Below are 27,041 nucleotides of genomic sequence, written 5' to 3' on the forward strand. Positions count from 1 at the left end.
GGCAAGGTGCTGTGGGTGATTGCTGTTAGAACGGGGATCAACATTTACCCACAATAAAACGCTTAACTTGGGGTAGAAGGGCAGGTCAATAGATGGGAAACTTCATTATGGTGGCTTCTAATGTTCTTTGACATGAATCAGTTGGTGCCATAAAAGATTATTCAGAGAGTTGCAAAAACAGGAAACTCCATCCAGAACTGATATGATACTTCTGTTTCTCCCCCTTTCCTTTGGTTGGAATGTGCATGAGTGATACTTGGCTTCCTTTTTCGCCTTTTATTTCTTGGCAGATTTGTCCTTTATTCTTAGGTAATACTGTTTTCTCTTTTTTTGTTTTCTCTTCTGAGACAGACAAGGGAAGATATATTTCTCTGGGTACATAGTGTGTCCCTTGCTTTTTAGGAATGTTTTTCCTCACCCACCAAATCAGTACTCAGAGGAACTAGAAATGCTTGCTTGACTGCGTTGCTGCTCATGGCTGATAGAACATGTTTTGCCCATCTCAAGGGTTGAAAAAAAAATCCAAAAGCAAGCTGTGGACATTGCTAAGCCTACTCACATAAAGCAGAATCCAGTAGTGCACTGCAGTCCCATTAATTTTATGAGGAGAGAATTAAACACACCATCAGCTGTCCCTTTTGGATATACAGGAATTAGAAGTGCTTTGCTTTGGCAGGATTGTGAGTATATAGTTTTGGGATGCAATTCAATTACCCAGCCGTTCCCTGGAACAGAATTAGCTTGCTTCAAATAAGAAGCACTGTATTATGATTTCCTCCATTAATTTGGCAACTGACTATATGGGTAAGACCAGACATACTTCCCAGCTCCTGATGTTCACTTTTACTTTCATTCACTTAGTACAGGACAAAATCCAACCAGCAGAGTGCTAAATAGTGCTCTTTTTTCAACTCGGAGATTATTGATTATCTCAGGCCTGTGCTGAACATTGATACCATTGACTAAAATATCCATTGCAATCCCAAGCCCAGCAAAGGTGGGGCTTAACAGAGTGGTGTAGCCACTACAATATCCACAGTTCTGCTGTTTGTACCAGCTATGGTAGAAGGTGGAAGTTGAGGAGCTTCTAGGTTGGCTGTCATGGGCCGCTCAGTTCTGTCAGGATCTGACATGGCTTAGCAAAAGAGGAGGAAGGAGGAAATGCATTAGTTGAGGGGATGCTTGTTGACTTCAGATTTCGGAAACGGGGAGTATTACTCCTTCTGTGGGTCACAGAACCTCATTGGGGAGCGGGGGAGAAGGCTGAGCAGGAAGAGGAGCTGGTGCCAGAGGGGCAAGACACAGTCTTGTCACTGAAAACCAGATATTATGGTACAGTGATACCTCAAGTTACAAACACTTCGGGCTACAGACTCCGTTAACCCGGAAGTAGTACCTCGGGTTAAGAACTTTGCCCCAGGATGAGAACAGAAATCATGTGACGGCAGCAGGAGGCCCCGTTAGCTAAAGTGGTACCTCAGGTTAAGAATGGTTTCAGGTTAAGAACGGACCTCCGGAATGAATTAAGTTTGTAACCAGAGGTAGCACTGTATATCTTGTAGGTGGGATCGGATGCGGCTTCCCAGAGAGAGTGCACATTAGAATGAGCAGTAGGATGAGAGGGTCCTATGAGTGAGCTCAACCCACCTTGTCTTTAAATGCTTGGTGGGAGGGACATGGTAAGTTTTGGGCTTCTGTTTAGTTCTGCTGTCTTGCCTTGCTCTTGTACAGTGGTACCTCGGGTTACAGACGCTTCAGGTTACAGATGCTTCAGGTTACAGACTCCGCTAACCCAGAAATAGTACCTCAGGTTACGAACTTTGATTCAGGATGAGAACAGAAATTGTGCTGTGGCAGCAGCAGGAGGCCCCATTAGCTAAAGTGGTGCTTCAGGTTAAGAACAGTTTCAGGTTAAGAACGGACCTCCGGAACGAATTAAGTTCTTAACCTGAGGTACCACTGTACCATAGAATCATAACTTCTAGACACCTTGCTTGCTGCTGAGCCTTTACCGTTAATAGCCTTTCTTATTCCCAAGGAAGAGCTGCTATCATTGTCTTTTGGGACAGGAGCATGACACTGGCGCAGCGAGAAAAGGCCCAAATGGATCATTTGAACTTGCAGCCTGAAACTAGTGCTGGGATTTTTCGATAAACCCCTCCCCCCAAAAAAGAAAAAAAGAAAAAATAGAGAATATCTAGCATTTTCTTTCCCTGAACCATCTTCAGGCACGGGAAATTACTACTAATTTGTAAAACTAAATGGGTTAATATTGTTTCCTCCAGGGGATAAAAGCTTGTAAATGTGACAAATGCTTTCATTTTGAAGACTTCCAAGTAAAAGAAAAATAAGCTGGCTTTCTACAAAGGTCACAAAATTATATCCAAGAGAGACAGGTTGAAGAAATTTGTTTGCTTGTGGTGAGCAAAATTTAATTCTGCCAGTGACCAGCAGAGAGAGCCTCCAGTGTACTTTGCCAAAAAAAAGCAGTATTTTTTTCTAAAAAGCCTTTGGCAAGATGGTGCAGGGCTGCATCTTTGAGGGAACATATTACTACAAACACGCACACAAAAGCTCACTGTATTCCCCTGTTAGGCTATGGACTTAAAAGAGGCTGGCTTTGCATCTGCGGAAAATGAAGTGCGGAAGCTGAATCCCAATTGATACTAGGTTAGCAATCATCACCATGTGTGGATCCCTGTGAAAGGCATTTGATAAGAAAAACAAGGCCTTAGTTTTTAGCGAGCTCTTTTAAGATGAATAACTTTTCTGTCTCTGCAGGAGTTTTATATTTTATTTGTTTTAACTTTTATTTGTTTTTTTATTTTATTTGTTTTAACATAAAATGATTTTAAAATAAAATCATTTTATTTTAAAATGATTTTTAATGCTGCTGCTATTGTCCGGGGCATAGGAAAGAGGGGTGGGGGCCCCAGGTGCCATCATGGGTTTTTTGTGTTTTTTTGACAAATTATCAAGGAACAATTACTGCCCTACTAGGGCAGTTCATAAAAAACTTTTTTTTTTAAATGCCTGCTCCAAAGGTCTTATCTTACTACACTAGGGATTATATAGCCATATGTGAAATTTCATGCATATTAGTTAATATCTTGGCCCTCCTCCACAAAAATAGCTGTTTACTTGGCCGTTTTCCTATGTGGTGACGGCTGAAATTTCAATTCAGTCCCACTGATCATGATGCAATTAGATTGCTGCTGTGCAGTCCTGTTTTTTAAATAAATGTTTTCCTTTTCAGATAATACAGAGCATGCTGAAATCACATTAAATATAACCTCCCCGTCAGTAGTTTCAAGCACTACTACAGGTTCCACATACGTAATATCTGTACTGCATTGTTTACTGTGACAGCACATGCACTTTGGAACTCCCTGCCTATTACAACAAAGCATGTGCCTTTGCTAGACGCTTTTCGGGCACCTGCTAAAAGCATTCTTCTTTAGGCAAGCATACCTAGATGCTTAGGAAGTTGAAATAATTTTAATCTTAATATTTTAGCTTTTGTATGTTTTAAAGTAGGATTGTTAATTTTTCTTGATTTTACTGCTTTTTGTTGTTGTTGTTGTTTTTGGTAAACCAGTTTACAGGTTTTTTAAAAATAAATTTTATTAAATAATTAAACAATAAATATAAATAAAATAACACAAGCCAAAACACAATCCATCCTGTAGATTTAAGTATCTGTCCATAGTCGCCTACTTGTTATCAGAGGCCCAGAATCCACATTCCTTTGTAAGAAAATATGAAATACAGTGGTGCCCCGCAAGACGAAATTAATTCGTTCCGCAAGTTTTGTCGTCTAGCGAATTTTTCGTCTTGCGAAGCACGAAATCCCATAGGAATGCATTGAAAATCAATTAATGCGTTCCTATGGTCAAAAAAAGTCCAAACAAAGCCAAATTTGGTACAACAACAGTTTATTAACTGCTCTTTAAAGTCACACATACTGTAAAGAGCAGTTCAAAAATTGAAGGGAAAATAAATTAACTTTATAAACAAAACATGTCTTTGTTTTTAGACAAAGGAAACAAAGTCGCGAGACGTTTTCGTCTTGCGAAACAAGCCCATAGGGAAATTCGTCTTGCGAGGCAAATCGAAAACGGAAAAACCTTTCGTCTAGCGAGTTTTTTGTCTTGCGAGGCATTCGTCTTGCGAGGTACCACTGTAACGTAAAACCATTTTTGCAGGCCAAAAACATAAATAAATATCAATGTGTGTGTGTGTGTGGGGGGGTTGTGACAAGAAATTTTCTGCACTGGGTACCACCTGACCTTCCTACACCTCTGGCTATTGTAAGTTTTTGAAGTGGTATTATGCTTTTATTCTGTGTAATCCACCTTGAGTAGGATATGTGTGTGTAGAATAATAACTTTAAAAATCCAAAAATGACACTCACTCCTTCCCTCTCCTACCAAAAATCTTATATTTCCCCCCTTCTTAAAAAAGGCTTGTTTCTATTGACATTTTCTGTAACATTACCAATAAACAATTCAAAGTTAGCATGTAGAGCACAATTGTGACAGTTGACCCTTCAAAACAAAATTCTGTTTTCTCCTTTTGATATTTGTTGAGATTTGTAGTCTAACCCTATCCAAATGGGTACACTTCCTTATCTCATGAAACATAATACGGGCCATGCAAGCTAAATTACTGACATTTATGATTTACGCATGGGAAGTTGAGGTTGATGGAGCTACACCTGCCAAGGAGACCCAGTTTTGCATGTGGGAAGTATGGGTACTATTATACGGCCACTGCCTTTCCATAAAGAAGAAGTTTGTGGCATCTACATAGTCAATTAATTCTAATGTAGCATGTTTCATATATTTGACTATATGGATATTTCCAAAACACTGTCAGCCTGTATCATTATCTGAGCCTCCCTACATTGTGTGTGTTTTAGCAGAGATTCTGGGCTTTTTTGGACTTCATAACATGTGGCAGATAATGTGATACTTGGAAGACTCACGCTTGTGTTTTTTTGCTGTTTGTTTCCTTGTCAAAGAGAAGAAGTTGCAAGCTTCCCACACTGCAAGATGTGAAAACTTCACACTAAAACAGCAGTCCTGTGCACACTTACCTGGGAGTAAGTTTACTTTGACTCAGTGGGGCTTATTTCTGAGGAGACATGCGAAGTATTGTGTTATACCTAGCTTCCCTCCAGGGATCCCCACCCTCCCAGGTGGGAGGTAGTGAATGAGATGCGCAGTGAAAATCAGAAACAGAAGATGCACATTCACTAAAGCATCCTGAGACAATCCTTGTGTGTTCCTCCCAAATTGGGGCAGGTCAAGGGATGTTGCTGCAGGTGCTGTTGGCTCATGGTTAGGGTTGCCACCTGTCCCTAGAAAAGCATGATCATCCTTTTTTTTTTTGGGAAGGAAGGAAAGTGTCCCCTGTCCTCTTTGGAATTCAAACGGGATGCCATTTTTCATGTACAGTGGTACCTCGGGTTAAGTACTTAATTCGTGACGGAGGTCTGTTCTTAACCTGAAACTGTTCTTAACCTGAAGCACCACTTTAGCTAATGGGGCCTCCTGCTGCCGCCGCGCCGCTGAAGCACGATTTCTGTTCTCATCCTGAAGCAAAGTTCTTAACCTGAAGCACTATTTCTGGGTTAGCGGAGTGTGTCACCTGAAGCGTATGTAACCTGAAGCGTATGTAACCTGAGGTACCACTGTATTTGAGCTCCTCCTCCTCCTCAAAACTGTTCAAGCAGCGCAGAGGCTGGGTCTGGTGGGAGGAAGAGAGCAAGGATGCTGAGCATAGCTGTCAACTTTCCCCTTTTCTTGCGAGGAATCCTATTCGGAATAAGGGAATTTCCCTTTAAAAAAGGGAAACGTTGACAGCTATGATGCTGAGTGGGACTTTGTGTAGGCAGAGGGTGAGTCAATGTGTAAGAGAGCCGAGAGTTATTGCGGGACTATTGAGGGTGAGGTGGGGCCAGAAGGTGGAGTTTGAGAGAGAGTATTTTTGTGTGGGCAGAGGGTGGGTTGCAGAGAGCATGAGAGGGGGGTTTGCAGTGCACAGGCCAGGCCTGCTATGGTGGAGTCTTGGGTTTTGCGTGGGCAAAGAGTGGGAGGGGGGTTTGCAGGGGCCCGGTGGAAAGGAGGAATGAGTTTTTGTGTGAGCAGAGGCAGGTGCATCGGAAACAGAGGACTCCCTCCCCCATCTCGTATTTTGCCCAACCAAAAAGTTGCAACCTAGTCATGGTTGTGATTGACTATTATTATGCTGCTGAGCTGAACCAATGAAATCAGAACTGAGAAAGATGCTAGCATTTGGTGTCAACTTAGTGCTGCGTGAACATTTGGTTTTACAAAGAGCTGTGATGGTTGTCTTTGCTGTGCCCTAATCTTGTGATGTATGTGAATGCAAAATAAAAACCTGAGTGAGGCAGGCTAAGTTTAGATTTTGTTGGTAAATGATGGGGCCTTCTCATGGCCGTAGCCAAGGGGGGCAGGGGGCAGCAGCTGGCTCACATCAATAAAAATACAGTGGTGCCTCGCAAGACGAAATTAATTCGTTCCGCAAGTCTCTTCGTCTTGCGAGTTTTTCGTCTTGCGATGCACGGTTTCCCATAGGAATGCATTGAAAATCAATTAATGCGTTCCTAGGGAAACCGCCTTCAGACCAGGTCCGGGGACAGTCTGTCCCCGGACCTCTTCTGTAGGCTGGGGGGGGGACAAGGGCTTTTCTTCCCACCCCCAGCATTTTAAAAAATCCTGGGACAGCGGAGGACTTCTCCGCTGTCCGGGCGATCTTAAAATGCTGGCGGGCGGCCCTTATCCTTGTTCTTCCTTGGTGTCAAACCCAGAGGCCTAGTAGTAAATTTTGAAGTGCAAGAGCACATCACAAGAGCCTCCATGGCCATACAGTGGAACCTTGGTTCTTGAACATAATCTGCTCCAGAAGTCCACTTGACTCCCAAAACCATTCGAAAACCAAGCCATGGCGTCCGATTGGCTGCAGGAGCTTCCTGCACTCAAGCGGAAGCTGTGTTGGACATTCGGCTTTGGAAAAACATTTGAAAACTGGAAACCTACTTCCAGGTTTTTGGCGTTTGGGAGCCAATTTGTTCATCAACTAAGCCGTTCAAGAACCAAGGTATGACTGTACTCCCAGATTATAATGCCCACTTTGTTAGGAGCAGCATGACTGAAAATCTGTGCTAGTTTCCTGGAAGTAAGGACTGCTTGAGTCCTTATATCCTAGCTTGTTTACTATTGAGGTCATATGGAGGAGAGCTGTTTCCGTCATCATCATCATCATCATCATCATCCAAATTTTACTTGTACCCAGACACTCTGGGTGGCCATGTTACAGAGGCCCAACTTGCTGGCATCTCTTGAAGATTTTTGTATGCCAACTGGCCTCTGCAACTGTTAGATTTCTAAACTGGGAGTTTTAACTGACTGCATAGGTTCATCATGTAAAACACACTAAACTTCAACAAAAGATCTTCATTTGCCAGAACAAAGAGCGGGACCTTCAGTTGCTCTGGCAGATGATGCCAGAGGAGCTTTGTTCACCTTCGTCCCCTTTCACTACACCACTGGCAACTCAAACCAAAATCCTCTGAGGCAAGGAATTGGGGCTGAGCAATGATGGAAGCACTCTTCCCTTGCTGGCAGTCGGCAGTTGCCAGGCAACAGCTTGCAGTGACGTCCTCTGATTGTATTTTTTAATCTGTTCGGAAAGCCTTCTTGGGAATGTTTTTTTCCCCCCTCCTTGTGAAAGCTGTTAAAATATATTTAATTGATTAAAAATGATCCCCTCCCTGTGATCCCTGAAATTGCTAATGGGTGGTTCCCTTGCACTTAAAATCTCTTAAAGTGAGGATTAATCCATAGGGATGTGTATCTCAAGGCACATGTTCCCCAAGGGCATTTCCTTCTAGTACTCCTCTGAAACTTCCTTAGGTACGCAGGTGGTGCTGTGGCCGTTGCTCGGTCCCAGCTCCTGCCAACCTAGCACTTCGAAAGCATTCCAAAAAGGTCAAGTAGATTAATAGGTACTGCTCAAGCTGGAAGGTAAACGGCGTTTCCTTGCGCTGCTCTGGTGTTGGTGTTCCATTGCGCCAGAAGTGGCTTAGTCATTCTGGCCACATAACCCGGAAAAACTGCGAAGCGGGCAAACACCGGCTCCCTCGGCCTGTAAAGCGAGATGAGCGCTGCAACCCGGGAGTTGTTTGCAACTGGACTTAGCTGTCAGGGGTCCCTTTACCTTTACTTTTAAACTTCCTTAGGCACTCAGCACTCTTGCTGTTGGTGTGTGTGTGTGTGTGTGGAGAGAGAGAGAGAGAGAGAGAGAGAGAGAGAGAGAGAGAGAGAGAGATTGCTTCCTAAATGGACTCTTAGGTATAGCTTATGATGGATTCTTTGTGTGGGAGGGTGTATTGGGCAATGCATTCCCCCCATTTCTATTCTGTTATGCCCCAACTGCCACCCAGTCACTAAGGCTGTGTTCTTGCATGCCAGTTTTCACAGCAGCATGAGTGCAGGGTCTATTTATTTCCTTGTTTGGTAAAATATGATTATATGGGCGGCATCCCTTAACATTCAAGAATCTCTCTTGGCTGCTTCTTCTGGACCACATGTGGAACCCTGATTTGTTATTGTAGGAAGTGATTTATAAATAATTTTGGTTACTAATAGTTCTGCAGCCTGAAGCACTTTGCTATTTATTATTTCAGTTTACTTAGGAATAATACTGGTTACGTTTTACTGACTTCTGTTTCAAATAGATATTTAAATACATGGTGCTAAGAAGTAGGGAAAAAATCAGCAAAAAAATCAGAATACCACTTTGTATGCAGTGAGGAAATGGTTGCAAATTACTGCATCTCTGTGTGTGACTTTATAAGCTGTCATTTTGACCAAAGGTAGTTAATTTCAGATCTCTTGAGTGGTTCAGAAAAGGGTTTGATACAACACATAAAATGTTTGTCTTTATTTTGAAACTACTTTAGAAATGAAAGCGGGGGTGGTTTGTAATGATAAAATCAGAGATACAAATACAAAGGCCTTCCAGATATTTTGGATTACCGTTAGCATCATCCCTGGCCATTGGCCATGATGGCTAGCGCTGATGCGAGTTGAGGTCCAACAACATATAGAGGACACCACGCTAGGGATGGCCGTTCTAGGGCAATGGGGCATAAATGTGCATAGGAAACAGCTTTAAAGTGCAATTCAGATCTCATAACAGGTGATGGGAAAGATCCCTTGCTAAGATCTTGGGAGGCCCGCCATTGCCAAAATACTCAGAGAGCTGCCTTAAATCAAAGTAGACTGTTTTGTTCATTTAGCCCAGTATTGTTGACTCTATTCTGACCAACTGGAAGGCACTAGGTTGGGGAAGGCTATCCTTGTGTTGTATTTGTATCTCTGATTTTATCAATCAATTTGTAATTTCCCCTTCTACTTCTGTATTTTATAAAGCAGTAACATTTCCAAATGTGTCAGGAATATGCACTTTATAATCTTGAATTATTTTAGGCTACTCCATGAGGCATTATAATTCAGACTGCTGTCCAAACCTGGGGGTTACTTTCATGCTAAACTGAGTGTACTTGCCATGACTGTTGAGTTCTGGCCAGCTTCTCCTGCCCCTAAGACCCAAATCCCATTGCAGAAGTTTGCCATGGTGGTAAATCATTTCCACTGTGTGTGTGTGTTCGTTGTCTTTGTGGATGCAATACCACTTGGTCCAAGTTACGCTAATGTTTGTGTTCCACTGTGGTCTGTGGCTGAACAGGTTTTGCAGGATTTTGTGTAGGGTGGTCAGATGCAAAAGGACAGGAATTCTACACTTTTAATAGAGGAGGAAGTTCACCTACTGAAATTCCCTCTTATTCAAAACTATTAAAGGTGTGTTAGGACTTCAAGCTGTATTTTAGAAAAGCTGGAACTAGCTTCTAAAAGCATGACTATTCCAGGTATAACAGGCATATATATATTAGTGCTTCTGTCACTGACACATACTGGATAGAACTCAGAGGAAGTTAGTATACTTCTCCCTATACAATGCCAGGAATAGTTTTGAAGCCATTTTTATGCTTTTTTAAAAAGTGGTTTTTTGATTATATGAAAAAACAGGTGTATATGTACATATGTGCTCATTTAGCTCTTAAACAAGCAAACAGATATATTTTTTTTAAAAATGCAAAGTTTCCCTTAGGAGTGAAACTGATTACTCCAGAAGCTGCTTGAGATCCAATCTAGCCAATTTCATCACTCCATTGATCTGACTAGGGAAACAGTTGCAATTAGAAATTAAGAACTTGGAACAAACAAGCTCCCCCCTGGCCCTTACTATTACACTTGTATCTTCATGCAGCTATTGATACAGGATTGTGACTAGTGCTATTGTAATAGCGATAAGAGGAAAACTGGTGCTGCTGTTCCCCAGAACAAACCTATCTGTACACAGCCCAGGTTGCGTTGCTTCAACCACAAGAGAGATCTCTGTGGTAAAGCTGCATAATTCTGCTAGCTGGTTACGTTTGTGCAAAGGCTCTCCGGGTGGTCAGTAGTTTAAAAATGCTGAATCATGCTTCAGTACGTCAACTTAAGTAGTTATAGATCCACCAACACTCACTCCATAGGTGAGAGCTTGAGTTCCAGTACACCAGTAATTCAAAAGCCTTGCCGATATCCCAGGATATGCAGCTCTCCCTCATGAAAAGTACGTAGCTCTGTAGAATTGACATCTATACATGATTTTAATATTTGAAGGTGCTTTTGACTCAAATTAATTTTTGGTTTATTTTGTTCTCTTTCATATGTTCATTCAAATAACTTTCTCTTTGGATTCTTTTTCTTTGGCGACCACTCATAGCCAAGTAAGATTGTCTTCCATGAACATGGTCTTAACGGTGTGTCCATAGGTAACTGTGGAAGCCAATCCTGGATCCACACACCTTCCACAGTGGGGACATAGGTTTCTGGGTGGGAGTTGATCAGGGTGAGGGCTTGTCAAACGTGGCTTCCTCTTTGCACGTTTCTCCCTTTCGTCCTGAGTTTGAGCGTCTTCAAAGTCCATGGCACCTTTGGCAAAGGCTGTTCTCCAGTTGGAGCGCTCTTTGGATTACAGTACTTTGAAACCTAGGGATGTGGGTGGCGCTGTGGTCTAAACCACTGAGCCTCTGGAGTTGCTGATCAGAAGGTTGGCGGTTCAAATCCGCACGATGGAGTGAGCTCCTGTTGCTCTGTCCCAGCTTCTGCCAATCTAGCAGTTCAAAAGCACACCAGTGCAAGTAGATAGATAGGTATCGCTGTGACGGGAAGGTAAACGGCGTTTCCGTGTGCTTCCGTCATGGTGTTCCGTTGCACCAGAAGTGGTTTAGTCATGCTGGCCACATTACCTGGAAAGCTGTTTGTGGACAAACACCGGCTCCCTCAGCCTGAAAGTGAAATGAGCGCTGCAACCCCATAGTTGCCTTAGACTGGATGTAACCGTCCAGGGGTCTTTTACCCTTTTTTTTTTAACCTTACTATGAAACCTCAATGAGTGTGAGCATATATACTTATGTGTACTGTATACATGTTTCTGAGCAGCTGCTGAAAAGTCTGTAGTGGTTATTTAATGAGGAAGGTTGTTCTGAGCTCAGTGGAGGGGGGCAAATTTGGATACATGATGAAGATGGTCCTACTTGAAGCTGTGGAGTAGAACGGTCAACAAGCCGTGGCTCATGACTGAAATAGACCTTAATGTCTTTCTGGAGTGTGAAAAGCAGAAATGCTAACAAGGCCTTAGTCAACCAGTGTGAAGAAGATGTAAAAACAACGCTGATTCCCAGACCGTCTGCGGGCCCACAGGCCTTAGGTTGCCTATCCATGCTCAGGATCATGTCAACTGCAAAATAATGGCACCTTGCTTTTTCAGGTGTTTGCCTCCTGACTTGCCATTTTCCAATACAGAATTTCTTTTAGTTGAGAACAAAGGGAGAATGAAGCAATCAATCAGCAAGTAGGAATTTTAAAGTTTTTTTGTAGTTTTTTTAGATATTGGAACTCAGCTTCATCTCTGTTTCACCCAAGAAGTATTTTTCTGATATCTTTTTGTAACGTAACTGAACTGGAACACACACATTCAAAACTATCGATGTCAGAGTCCATTCTTACCGCTTTTAATATTTTTACTTTGCTTTAGGCTTCTCTGTGCTGAATTTTCCATGCACTTTTTGTACAACTCTGATTGATTTTTGTTATTTGCTTGAGGATATTTTATTTCTCCCTTATCAGAATTCTTCCTTGTGATTATTAAACATAGGTGTTTCCTGACCTTTGTTCTATGGACAACTTTGTATTCAATTTTTTAATAGTTTATTTTGTTCAGATTCCACTATTTTATTTTAAAAACATTTTTCTTTAATTTTTACCTGGGTTAATCTTCTGTTTGGGTTTCCCTGCACCTTGTATACTGGAAACTGGATTGATCTCTAATAATATGGATCTAAGACTGCAGGATCCTGTTTTCTGTTTTCTGGAATTTCACTCTGGGTTGCTAGCTATGTTCTGTTTTTAAAAGTAAAAGGCCATGAAATTAGGACAGCTGGGACCATGTAGTAATATTTAACTAAGGCGGGTTTGTTGTTGGTGAGCCAATGTAGGATTCGGCAGTAGTTAAATTGTAGTTAATTTTAATATTGCATATTGTAATCTTTGCACATAATAGCCACTTTATTGTTTATTGGATTTTTCATCCCCCAAGATGTATTTATATATAATGTACTTTTGATTTCTCTTTGACAATATTATGCTTATATCTTTCATAAACTAAAATGCATTCCTTGGTCTTCTGCTGAAGACTGAATCTTTCCAAATGAATCTTTCCAAACAGATTGTAACCTCTTGGGTCCTGGTTGATCACCAGCCTCTTAAAGGTAAAGGGTAAAGGGACCCCTGACCATTAGGTCCAGTTGTGACCGACTCTGGGATTGCGGCGCTCATCTCGCTTTATTGGCCAAGGGAGCCGGCGTACAGCTTCCGGGTCATGTGGCCAGCATGACTAAGCCGCTTCTGGCGAACCAATGATATAAACTGAGTACCTCGCTTTCAAAAGATAGGATTTGTTGTTGTTGTTGTTGATTGAATATAGGTTCATTTGCAAATCCTATGTAGAGTTTCAAATAAGTAAATCCCATTAAACAAGAAGGACTTAATTCTGAGTAAGGATGTTCAGGATTGTACTAAACCTGTTTCTGTAGCAACTAATTTATCTCTGCAATGTTAGCATGCAATGCAATTATTCCTCATTTGTACTGCATTATCCTTCTCACTGTTTATACTGGGATGAGCTAAAACTTCATTACGATTCAGAGAGCATAGAGAGCTGTTTTAGCCAATCCATTCTTTCTGGAATAGTTGACATTTTTAATGAGCTTCAGTTAGTGATGTCTATTAACTTCAGTGGGAATACTCTGAGTAGGAGCAGCATTGGATATAACCCCATACTGTATATCTGAGACTTCCCACGAAAATCAGGCTGGCCGCTGTTAAAAACCCAGTTCTGGTCTACATGGTCTTATTCAGGCAAGGCAATTCTTATGCTTTCTTAAGAGTCCCACTGTCACGCAGAGAGCAGAGCACAATTTGTACCAACAAATATCCATCAAATATGCCCTCTAGCTTCTGACCTTAACTGTGACGTCCGCATAGCTATGGCCCAGCAACTTCACTACTGGTTGGAATTAGGGAATGAGTAATAGACAGCTGTTTGGAGTTGTTGACAGCAGAGCATCTGAGGTCAGTCTTTGCTGAGGTTGTGGGTACCACGCTGGTGAACTGAGAATTATAGTCTTGTAGCTCAACTCATTATCCTACACTAGAGTAGGATTAATTAGACTAACTACTCACGACAGATGTTTATACAGCCTTTATTAGCCTTACAGTTCTTAGGAACATTAAAGTAAGAGCACTTCTTTAAAAAATAAAAAAAATGCAAAATCTTATGTGCTAAAAATTGTGTTAAAAGAATTCTCAGATAAAAGACAGCTTGGTATGGTGGCTAAAGTTTTTGATTAGGGCTCAAATACCTATTCAGGGAAGTTTTTAATATTTGACGCTGTACTGTTTTTAACACTTGATTGGGAGCCGCCCAGAGTGGCTGGGGAAACTCAGCCAGATGGGTGGGGTATAAATAAAAAATTATTATTATTATTATTATTATTATTATTATTATTATTATTATTATTATTATTATTATTATTATTGTTATTATTATTATTTATTATTATTTATTATTTATTATTATTTATTTATTTATTATTATTATTATTATTATTATTATTATTATTATTATTATTATTATTATTATTTATTGAGTCCTGAAGCTGCTTCTGTCACTATTTTTGTGCTTCTCTGGAGGAAGGATGAGATAAAATATGATTAATGAATATATTTCTAATCCCAACAGCAGAAGTCCCTTAAACTAACATATAGCACTACATGTCAGAGTTGCTAATATTTATTTATTTAAAGTAATATACCGTTTGATTGTAGAAAACCGCAAAGCCATTTTTGTGTGTGAGAAAGGAGGGATGATTCGTGTAGTTCCCTGCATTCTCCCCTGCCACTTCCCCTCCAAGGTGGTTTTCCTTTCAGTTGAGAAGGAACCCTGAGGGTCATCTAGTCCAACCTCCTACAGTGCAGGAATATGCAGCTGTCAGGACCCGAACCCGCAGCCTTGGTGTTGTCAGAACCACACTCTTAACCAGTTGAGCAGTCCAGCTATCCCTGGAACAAGCGGCAAATAACATTCAACAGGAAAATAGGTCTTCTTCCTGAAATCTTTGGAGCCCTTTTAGACCTTTTTAAATTCTCATTCATCACAGATTTTTAAGAGAGTGGGTGGCCTCTTTTCACAGATGCTGCGGTAGTTGGTCTTCTGCATCAGCAGAGAGTTGGACTGGATGACCTTTGAGATGCTTTCCAACTCTTTAATTTTAGGACATTCTCATTGAATGAATTCAACAAGGGGCAATTTATTTTCTTTTCTCTCTCCTTTGCTCTCATCTGGAATAAGAATGCCATGATGGGATGGGCTAAAAGGGAAATTTCTGTATGTTGAAATGTTAAAAAATGTTGCAAAGCTGTCTTTAAAAAAAACGAGATACTGCTGTGAATCGGATTCTTCCAAGCTGCAGCCATTAATCTCTGTTTTCTCCTTTTTTCTAATGCACATTTTTAGGGGGGCTTTCTCAGTTGTGCGGCGCTGTGTCAAACTCTGCACTGGACACGAATATGCGGCAAAGATTATCAACACCAAGAAGCTCTCAGCCAGAGGTAGGCTTCTTTTGTTTTGTGCAATAGACGAGGCTTTTGAAACTCATATTACAGGTCAATTCTCTGGTAGCAGGCCACTCACTTGTTGTTTCAATCAGGAGAGACACAGGGTGCTGCAGTGCTCAAAGAGGACTACAGTGTCAGGAATTATGAGAGACTACGAGATAGATAGGAGATAATTGCGAAAGACAGGAAGCTGCTATAGATATTGAGTGCAGTAATCACTGCCAATCAAAGGGGGAGTGTAGAAGAACTCTATATAAACAATAAGACCTCTCTCCTTCAAGGTATTTCCCAACCTAAACTTGGAATTTTCCCTTTTTGTAGGCAGCAAGAATAAGAGAGCTTTTGCCCTTTCACTAATAATGCTTTTGCCCTTGGAATTTCAAAATTTATGATTAGCTCAACAGATGGGGTATTTATACCTTATAGACTGGAACTAACAGGTTGTGGAAGGGTATATCTATGAGATTAATGAAGACAACGTGAAGGAAATTGAGTTTGCTGAAGCAGTGGTACTGTAAGTGATTAACCCAGACCTTGTGATTGTAGAGCTGGGCAGTAGGTGAAGATGGGACTCATTAAACCATGAAGAACTGATTTTTAGGAAGTCTGTGAGCCCCAATGAAGCAGCTCCCACTGAACAGCGAGTTGCTATGCACACTGTTTCAAAGGAGGGCTGGGCATGAGGACCTAAGCATAGCCGTGCTATTAATTTGATTATTTAAGATGAGAAGGATGGTTAGTTTTCTGACAAGCCATTGCGACTAATAAGTTTACCTATCCATGAACAACTGTGGCAGATTTTGGTACTAAGCTGAATTAGGCAAATTGGATTTGTTTCTAGATAACAAAACTTGGCCGGCTGTGGTGGTTAATTTAGATGGCTCGGATTGAGCAATATGTGCACACAACTTTTTAGTGAAGTGGAATGGAAAAACTGAGTTGGCTCAGAGATGGGTCAGTTAAAGTTTGTCTTTCAACTCCCAAAATTACCGTATTTTTCGCCCTATAGGACGCACTTTTCCCCCTCCAAAAATGAAGGGGAAATGTGTGTGTGAATGGGGCGAATGCAGACTTTCGCTGAAGCCTGGAGAGCGAGAGGGGTCTGTGCGCACTGACCCCTCTCGCTCTCCAGGCTTCAGGAAGCTATCCCAAGGCTTGCGGACAGCAGCCTGCAGCCCGAAACCCAGGGAGCGCAGCGGAGCACACCCCGGACTTCGGGCAGCCCTCCCAAGGCTTGCGGAAAGCAGCCTGTTCTGGGGGCTGGGGAAAAAATAACCCCCCCTTTATTCCCCCCCCAAAAAAAACTAGGTGCGCCCTATGGGCCGGTGCGCCCTATAGGGCGAAAAATACGGTATATTGCCTTATGCCTGTGAAAATTGTTTATGATTTTCTATGACATACATACATAAGTGCACTTTTCTCTCCATATGTGCAGAGTACCTTTCTGTTCTGTTAGGAAGATAGGTAACGGCAGAGTGCTTCTGGGCATCTGTAGAGTATTAATTTGAAGTCCTTTGTTTTTTGTTTTTGAAAGCTTATCAATGACAGTACTGAACCTGGTGAGGTTCTAGCTGGTTGATAGCCTTAAAGGCAAACAGACAACCAAGGTGCCCATATGGTCCTGGCTTTGCAGGGCTGATGTTCTATTTCTGAGCTCAGTCAAGACAGAGTCATTTTATGCAGGCACAACAGGGTTGGGAGAGGCAGTGTCTGCTTGTGCCTCTCATAATTACTTCTGGTGTGGCCTCAGGAAGGTTAGCTTCATTCTTTGAGGACATTGGCTTCAAGATAAATAGGAGGTAAAGTCGAGGTCGGTTCACTAAATTGCTAAATTAGCAGAGACATCCCTTGTACATCTACTTCATTGACTTGATGAAGGACTTTGACCTCATCAGCTGAAAAGGACTTTTCACACTGCTCAACAAGATAGGATTCCCACCTAAGTTCCGCAAGATGATTGTGTCCTTTCATGAGAACATGCATGGCACTGTCCAGTATTACGATTCATCCTCGGATGCCTTCCCTATAAAGAGTGGTGTGAAACAGGATGGTGTTTTCACTTCAACTCTCTTTGGCATAGTCTTCTCCCTATTGCTTTTCTATGCCTTCAGCTTCACTGAAGATGGTGTCTACCCGGGTTCCCCCCATAACCAACAACATTTCCATTGATGCTGAGCTGGACAAGCATAGTGGCAAGGCAGCTATGGCAATGGCTCGCCTTTCCAAAAGGGTATGGGAGAATTTGGTGCTAATGACCAATACCAAGATGAAGGTCTACCAGGCTTGCATGTTGAGCACACTGCTTTATGAAAGTGAGTTGTGGGCAACTTGCACACTGCCTTCAGGAAGATTTTGGGTATCACATGGCAGGACAGAGTCTCAAACACAGATGTGCTCTCCCAAGCCCACATTCCCAGCATGTTTTCATATTTCCGTCTCAGCGACATCTATGCTGGCTTGGTCATGTCCACAGATTGGAAAATGGCAGGATTCCCATGGACATGCTCCACAGAGCGCTGGCTTCAAGCATTAGGCCTGTTGGCAGTCCAGCTCTGTGTTACAAAGATGTCTGCAAACGTGACATAAAGGCTGGCCACGTTAACCCTGCTGTAAGTGAACCCCTTGCAGACAATCTCAGTGCCTGGAAACAGGCAGTCAGGGTGTGTATCCACAGCAGTGATCAGAGGAGGAATGGCCACTAGGAGGAGCACAGAGAGAAGAAACACCATGGTGCACCTGCAGCAGCAAAACCAAACACCTTCATCTGCCCCACCTGCAGTAAAAGATGTCTATTTCATATTGGCCTCTACAGCCATAGTAGGAGCTGTAACTCTTGAAAGGTTTGACTTTACCCCCCCCCCCCCCAAGGCTCACTTTTCCATTCTGACCCAACAACGGAAACTGGATTAGTCCTGACAATGAAACTGGATTAGTAAAGTTTAGATTGTGCCTGAGATGACTTAGTTCAGAGAGGAGCTGATTAGAAAGCGACAAGTCTGAAGTGTTTAAAGAAGCTGAAGGTTATTAACTGGGCTAAACTCAGTGATCTCAGGAAGGCCACAGAAGCTAGCAGGGGTTAAGTCAATGAGGCATGTAGTGCCTATAAGGAAGGGTATTATGATCGGAGTAGAGAGGCTGACAAATAAGGTGCTAGAGTCAAATCGCAGTAATGCTATTGGCTAAAGTGAGATGAAGGTATTTGACATTAAAATCCTTAGTCAGATCTATGCAGGCCTGCTTAGGATCAGGAGAGCACTTCAAAAGGCTAACTCTTATCCCCTTCTCTCTGTCTCTTGTTTCTTTCCCAGCTGGAAAGAAGGCAGATGTCTTGTATTCAGGCAGAGTAAATTAACTGTTGAATTAACTGGAACACCATGTGTCCTGAGCCCAGTCAAACAGTTGCATCCAATCCTTGAAAGTGATTTCGGAATACAGGACCAGTCTAACAGGTCAAGATTCTTAATGTCCTGGAGTGTACCGTATTGGTAGACTTCAAACAGGAATACTAGTGGTAGGAATGAGGAACATGAAAAGCGAGAAGGGAAAGGCACAGGTAGTTCGGGTTCCTGGGAAGAGCTGAAAAGGAAGACTTTGCTCATGGTCCCACTACTGTAGATCAGAATGATGATACTCATGACATGACCTCCTCAGTTTTGGTGCCAAGGTTATTTATGGGAATTGTCTTATTTCATATATTTATATCCCACTTTTCAGGCTAAACACCCCACAGCAGCTTATAAAACAAACCCCCGATACAAGATGAAACTCAAAAATATAATTAAACCACAAACTAAAAAAGGAAATAAATAAAAGAATACAATATCTTATGAGATCTGCCTGGTCCTGTATGTCTTTTAGGATTTAGATTTTTATTGTAGATGTTTCTGTGTGTTTCTTTTAACCTACTGTTTTAGATTTGACTTTATTAGCTTTTTCAAACTGTTCCATTTTCATGATGATATTGTTTGTTTTAATTGTCTTGCTGCTTTTAATGCTTTGTGACACAAAGGCAGGATGAAAACAAGCAAATGAAATGAAATGGAAAAAACTGAGAATTTCTGCATAGCAAATTTAGGAAGAGAAAAGCTGAAGCATGGAAAAATTCATCCCTTTAATTTTTAAATTAGATTAGCTCATTGAACACAGATTCAGAGTGAATATTATAATTTGGGAAACCCTCTACTTAGTAGATTTGTTAGATAGTTGGTTTTTTTTTAAAAAAAAGAATATTTTTTTTTAAATAGCCCACAATTTCCCTCCTCAAGTTTCTAGCTTCTTCAATACAAGCAGTGAATAGTTGTTAAGAAAGTGATAATTGTGCTGGTGTGAGTGGATTTCCTGGAGATGTTTGAAATATACTTAATGCAGAAGAAAAAGAAGGAAGAGTGACTAATGAGAAAACAGAGTTTCGCACTTCTGAATGACATTTCTTATTCAGCATTGACTACTGTTAATGTAACTAAGAAGTTGAAGTAACACCTGTGGCTAAAATACCTAGGAGGAGTGCCCTTTAGTTTAGTTCATCAATTCTGTGTCATGATTAGATTGATTTAGAAGGAACTTTGCACAAATTGCTTCTTGCTGCATTCTTTGTGTGCACTGGTAGTGTCTTACTAGGCAATCATTTTTTTGCTTGGTGAAAGCATGCCTGTGTGGGATCTGGATACCTTCCATTGATGAAGGGCTTTGGTAAGGGACTTTAGCTCGGTGGCAGAGCAGATGTTTTGCATGCCAAAGATCCCAGGTTCAATCCCTGGCATCTCCACAGTGGACTATGAAGGACTACTACCCTTTCTGAAACCCTGGAGAACTCCTGCCATCCTGTTAGTATAGACTCTAGACCGGGGTAGTCAACTTTTTTATACTTACCACTCACTAATGCATCTTTCTTGGTGGTAAAATTTCCTTACTGCCCACCAATGCTCAGTGAAAGGATTCAGCTTGTGCCATAGAACCCCCTACTTCCCACCTAGAATCTTGAAACACCCGCTAGTGGGTGGTAGGGACCAGGTTGACAACCCCTGCTCTAAACCCAGGGGTGGGGAACCTTTATCAGTCTGTGACCCTCAGAGCAAAACTTTGTTTGTGGGCAAGGGCAAATCAAATGAGGTATAGAATGTAGTTATGTGAATATCACAAGTTTCTCCCAGAGGGTACCCATGATACGTGAGTGGCACTGTGGTCTAAACTACTGAGCCCTTGGGCTTGCCAGTCAGAAGGTTGGCAGTTCGAATACCTGTGACGGGCTGAGCTCCTGTTGCTCTGTCCCAGCTCCTGCCAACCTAGCAGTTCGAAAGCACGCCAGTTCAAGTAGATAAAAAGGTACCGCTGTGTTGGGAAGGTAAACGCCACTTCCGTGCGCTCTGGTTTTCGTCACGGTGTTCCGTTGTGCCAGAAGCGGTTTAGTCATGCTGGCCGCATGACCCAGAAAGTTGTATGTGGACAAACACCGGCTCCCTCAGCCTGAAAGCGAGATGAGCGTGGCAACCTCATAGTCGCCTTTGACTGGACATAACCATTCAGGGATCCTTTACCTTTACCATTTTTCTAACCCATGATATCACCAGTGATGAGGTTTATAACCCTTCCCTCTCCATGTCTGGTTCATTGCCAAGTGGACAACCTAAGCATGTCTGAACAAAGCACTGGGTTTATGTGCCCCCCTTCTGTTCCCACATAGCCAGGGGATTAATTCCACTTTCAGAAAATAGCGGCTTGACACATTGTATGAACCTAGAATCCTGGGTTGCAGCAAACTTAATTTTAAAACAAGCCACCTTTAAACTAAAAAATTTCCTTCCAGTAGCACCTTAAAGACCAACTAAGTTAGTTCTTGGTATGAGCTTTCGTGTGCATGCACACTTCTTCAGAAGTGTATCTGAAGTATCTTGTGTATCTTTAAGGTGCTACTGGAAGGAATTTTTTTATTTTGACTATGGCAGACCAACACGGCTACCTATCTACCACCTTTAAACTGTGGGCTAAGAAGCTGGCTTGTTCAGTTAGCCACAGTTTGTTTCAAGAAGCCAGGATTCACAAACTGATGTTCTAATCTTCAAAGGAGTCTGTTTCTCTTCCCCATGTTGGAGGTAAAATGGGGTGGAGGTGTGAGTCTGATGCTTGGCTTGGCTTGCTGCAGGTCACCCACGTAACACTAAACATAATGTAGCATTTTGCAATTTGTTCAGTTGTGGGACTTTCGATACTGGGGGTTAAGTGGTCCCAGTGTCTTTCCACAGCACTGAAACATGCATGCACTAATTTAGCCCTTCAAACAACCAAAAATGAAAAAGGTTTGAGCATCAGCAAAGGTGTATCAATGCCCTGCCATTCTGTGGACCTCCTTTTGTTTCTTATTTGCCGTACAGTCCCCATGACAGCTAAAGCTCACCTTAGTCATATTGTCAGCAGCTAAATTTTTGTCTGCCGTGGCCAAAACAGACACTATATGAGGCTTTCCTGAATAAGACCCTACTTTTAAAAGTAATTAGTATCCTCATGAGGCTGTTTTGGAGAACATGGCATTTGCGGAGAGCAGGGGTATTAATCCTTTCTTCCGTCCTCTGAGGCCTCTTCCCCATCTTAATTCTCTCCTCCTTGAAGTTGCTTTTAGTTCTCTGCAAGGGAAAACTACAGGAACCGTGGTACCTGCATGTTCAATCTAAAATACTTTAATAATCTAACAAATAGCATCTTTTGGAGAATTCCCATCATGCCCACCTTTTTTAACCTGAACCCTCCCAACCTTGTTGTTTTGTTCAGAATTTAACCTGAATGATAATTCTGGGGAGCTCCAAAGCGTGTTCATGACCTTGTGACATTTTAATTGGTCCCAACACACCAATTAACATCCTGCTAATTTTGGAATTGACAGTGAGAAAGTTTCCCAAATGAAAGACTGCTGCTTTCTTTGACTGGTTATTCCGACAGTAGATTGCCATCTTAAGATGTGTTCCTCTCATTGACATTACAGTACATTTGCCTAGCTCTGATTTCCACTTGCTGGCCTTTCAATTGTCTTTGAGTCAAATAATTGTAACCCTTAAAAAAAATGCTACAGTCCAAATCACCTCTTGGCCTTCTGTCACCCCAGCTTGAATGTTCATTGTCTGACACAATAAGAATTATTTCTAGCACCACAGGGTGGGCAGGGAGTCCTTTTAAATTTCTCCTGGATCTTTCCCAGGTTTTGGGTTTATTTGTTTTCCCCCCTTATCTTTTTAATTTATACATTTTGAAACTTCATTAACACTTTGGGATTTTTTTGTAAAAACTCATTGGTAGCTCTTAAGAGCAAAATCTGGTATAATTAGGAAGCAGAGTGGCAAAAGCTTTCAGAACAGCAAATGATCCTGGTAGTTACAGACCAATTAGCAGGAATTGATCCTGTTCAATACAGTGGAAAAAAGTGATATAAGGCACTGTCAATAAGCATGTAAAGATCACTTATCCAGCTAAGGCTGCTCACAAATACTTGGGGAAACAGATGCCATCAGACAGTCCTGTTGTTTCCCCCAAGTGAGGATACTAGAAACACAACAAAATTGTGGGATTGTTATTGATGCGCTCTCTCTCTCTCTCTCTCTCCTGTTTAGTGGGGCATTATGCTTTTGTTGAAGTATATGAGCTTATTGAGAAATGAGCTGCCCACAAGATTTGAAGCTGGAACATTGGCCCCACCCATACTAGAAAATTTCTCTATTCTTGACAGTGTTTACTGCAGTGCTTAGAAATCAAGCCCATGTTTTCCTAGCAATTCTAGCATACTGGAATCTGGAGCAGTTCTCAACTAGGTCCTATTTTGGACTCAAGTGCTCTCTGGTTTTGCAAGCTAGTCTGGGTTTGGCAGTCACGAAAGGTTCTGATATGCCTTGAGTTTAGGTACTTCTTTGATACCTTGTAAATAAGCTCATGAAATTCCTTGCTCCTAGTTTTGTTTTGTTTTGTTTACTAGTCTGTTAAGAGGCTGGTAGCCTGAATTTCCAAACTAACCACTGATGAGGAGAAGCCATCCAGTTCATCAGCCAGCAGGCTTCTAGCTTATAAGCAGGAATGCTAAATGCACAAGTAGGGTTGCCATATTTCAAAACGTAAAAACCAGGATACTCTCAAAATTCCAAACCTGGAAACCTGGAATTTGTTGAGCTTTTTTAAGACAAACCCAGAAGTTGTTGAGCTTTTCTTTTTCTTTTTTTACAAAAACCCAAAAAACCCACAGTTTTTTATTTACTAAGATCCAGAAAAAAGTGCTGCCTTTCAAAAATTCCCCTGGATGTCAATTCCACCTTTGAAATCCCAGTAATGTCTGCATGGCAGCCCTATGCACAAGTCACTAGAGAATGCACTATTATTAGTAAGCTGAGCTAGCACTACTATAGTGCTAATTTAGGATTCTCAGGGCCACCCCATTCCTACTTTCTTGGTTGTCAATTGTAAAGTCCTTTCATAGTGAGAATTGTGTTTTTACGTAGTCTTGTGACTATGCACATTTTCCTGAGAGTAAGCTCCATTGTACACAGTGGGACTTCTGAGTAAGCATGTATAGGATTGCTATGTGAGAATCTCTTTCATATTTGACTGTGTATAAAACTATCAAAAACTGCAGTTTACATTTACTGCATAGATAATTTTTTCCAATGGGCACTGCGGCTGAACAATAAGACACTGCCTTGCCTGTAACTTTGCTATTTCTTCTGTGAGTGGCCACACTTACTGCAAGGGGAAGCTGTGCAAATTTGTTTGGAGAGAGCCACTTTTGGCATTGAAAGTATCCTAAGTTGAAATTCTAAAATTTGTACTTAGCTCAGTCCCCCTCCCTTGCCCCTGAAGTATCTGATACTAACAACAAAAGCACCAGTTACAGAAAAGTGGTCCAAAATTTATTTTATTTATTATTATTTATTGATTGAATTTAATAATTAATTAATTGAGGTCTCAGGGCAGTTCACAGAGCAAAATCAAAATATAAAACCACAAAATATATAATGAAAATAAAAACAACTCAATAGCCTCCACCCCCCCCCAAAAAAAAACTTCCCTAGGGAGAGCATTCTACAGAGGACCATTTCAGAGAAGGCCCGTTCTCATGTTGCCACCTTCCGGACCTCTCAAGGAGGAGGCGCACAATGAAGGGCCTCAGAAGATGATTTCAGGGTCCAGATAGGTTCATACGGAAGGAGGCAGTCCTTGAGGTATTGTGGTCCTGAGCCATTGAAGGCCCTATAGGTCCTAACCAGTTCTTTGAATTGAGCCCGGAAACTAACTGGTAGTCAGTGCAGTCGGACCAGGATCAGTGTAATATTCTCAAACCATCTGAATTCTGCACCAGCTGAAGTTTCTGAACCGTCTTCAGATGCAGCCCTACGTATAACACATTGCAGTAATCGAACCTTGAGGTTACCGGAGCATAGACAACAGTAGGCTATCGCTGGGGTATAGCTGGGGTATAGCTGGGCCATCAGCCGAAGCTGATGGAAGGCATTCTGGGCCACTGAGGCTACCTGAACCTAGAGCAACAGCAAAGGATCCAGGAGGAGCCCCAAGATACAAACCTGCTAGAGAAGAATTAACAGGGACATGTTTCCCTCGTCTCTCTCATCAACAGATGTCATCATACAGGGCGACCAAAGCAGTTTCTGTGCCAAAACCGGGCCTAAACACCGATTGAAATGGAACCATAAAATCAGTTTCTTCCAACAGCGCCTGGATTAATTTTTAAATTAACAATCCTATTTGATTGATGGATTGGTTTTTGACTTTCTAGAGTGCAGTCTTATACATGCGATCCACTGACTGAAGGGCATTAGAATTCAGTGGGAGCTCCTTTATGCAAGGTACACCAGCACTATAACAAGCAGCAAAATGTTTTGGGCTTTTCCTGTGTGGAGGTGCAACAGCAAGGAAAGCTTTGTTGAAATATGCCTGCAACACAGCTGCAAAAAGCACAGGAGCGCATAAAAAGAAGAAAGAGCGGGGGGATGAGAGAGAGCTGACAGAGCTTCCCCGAGGTCTGTTTAGAGAGCCTTGTTTTGTGCTTTTTCCTTTCCCCTCAGTCTTGCTTCCTGCTGGTTGTTCCCATTGCCTCCATTTGTCGTAATGATCTCTTTGGGTAATAGCTTTGCCTCCAGCTCACTGATCAGATAATACTGGACCCAAAGTCAGAAGCTGTGCCTGCCCATGGGAGTGGGAAGTCAGGGACCTTACTATTGTTTGTTTTTGGGGAAAAATAATAATGCTTTTAAATAAAAAATGGCGATTGTATATTTATAGGAAAGTCTTGTGTGCAGCTGATTAATGTTTGTAGCCCCCTGTCACTGTCCTCTGCCATGCATGGATACAGCTCCAGCTGAGAATCCACCCCCACCCACCCCAGTCTTCCAGCAGCATTTTGTATTGAATTTTAATTGCTATGAGCCACTTTGGGAGCTGCTTGGCTGAAAAGCAGGATAAAAATAAAACAAATAATGCTGTTGAATAAGATCTGACACAAGCTGAATTAGTGCAGTGAATGAAAGGTTATCTGTGAGACCCATTCTGTGTTTGCCAGAGATGCTAAAAGAGTGTTTGTGGATGTCATGGGCAATTGTGTGATTGTCATCCCAACCCTATGCATGTTTACTGTGAAGCGTGACCCACTGAGTTCAGTGACGCTTATGCCAAAGTAAGTATTATAGGATTTCAGTGTTAGTTCTCTGGGTCATTTCACCTGATCCATTTGTTTCCTTGCTTGGACACTTAAGTAAGTACACCCTTTTCAGATGAATTTGTGAGAAGTAAAGTATGAGGAGATACTGTTAAATGTGTGGTGCAGTTGCAGTGGCCAGATGCAAAAAGCAACAGGGCTCCCTACACCTTTAGTAACTGTGTTATCAAACGGAATTTCAGAAGGAGCTGTGTTCTCTTTCACACCTGGCTACTCTAAATGTGATTCCTATGTGTGCTTGCTCCAGATCGAGCCCCACTATGTTATGGTCTTATCCACATGCATTTACTTCTTTTTGAGCTTTAAAAGTCTTTAAAATACCTCATTGTAAAACAGGGAATCATCCTGCCTCCCGAGCACTGGTGAGGATGTTGGTCAAAAGCCACTGAAAAACCTTGTAATGCTTTATGTAAGACTGGATTGGAATGCTACATTTTTATTTTCGATCCTGCAAATGCATATTGTATGCTAGCTATACGCCAGTCAGAACGTTTATGGAAGCCACTCACCCATTTCTGCAACATAGGTGAATAATAAAACTGACTGACTTACTTACTTGGTGGTTGTGAGGATTACAACTAGACAATGCATGTGATGCAAACACTTGAAAGCACTATACCAATGTGAAGCATTATTGTGGCACCTTAAAGATTAACATATTTAGGCTGAAATCTTGTGTGCGCTTAAGTGGAGCATACTCTGTTGAGCACAGTGGCACTTTTAAGAAAACATTCATAGGATTGTGCTGTTATTGTGTCAGAAGCTTCTATGGGATAGATCCCACTTCATCAGATACTGTATTTTTCGCCCTATAGGACGCACTTTCCCCCCTCCAAAAATGAAGGGGAAATGTGTGTGCATCCTATGGGGCGAATGCAGGCTTTCGCTGAAGCCTGGAGAGCGAGAGGCGTCGGTGCGCACCGACCCCTCTCGCTCTCCACGCTTCAGGAAGCTATCCACAAGCCTTGGGAGTCTGGCGAGAGTGCCCGCCGGGATCCCAAGTCTTGCGGGCAGCCCGAAGCACG

General features: G+C 41.9%; 1 protein-coding gene across 16 annotated transcripts in view; it reads left to right on the plus strand.

The window, feature by feature from the left end:
• Positions 1-27,041, plus strand: part of CAMK2B (calcium/calmodulin dependent protein kinase II beta) — a 209,053-nt gene that overhangs the window by 36,942 nt on the left and 145,070 nt on the right. For all 16 annotated transcript variants that reach the window (XM_081171658.1, XM_081171646.1, XM_081171654.1 and 13 more), the window contains exon 2: positions 15,214-15,308. In XM_081171658.1, coding sequence (XP_081027784.1) covers positions 15,214-15,308 — 95 coding nt within the window. The remainder of the gene's footprint in view (positions 1-15,213; positions 15,309-27,041) is intronic.

Source organism: Podarcis bocagei, assembly GCF_964188305.1.
Source record: "Podarcis bocagei genome assembly, chromosome: 15".
NCBI lineage: Eukaryota > Metazoa > Chordata > Lepidosauria > Squamata > Lacertidae > Podarcis > Podarcis bocagei.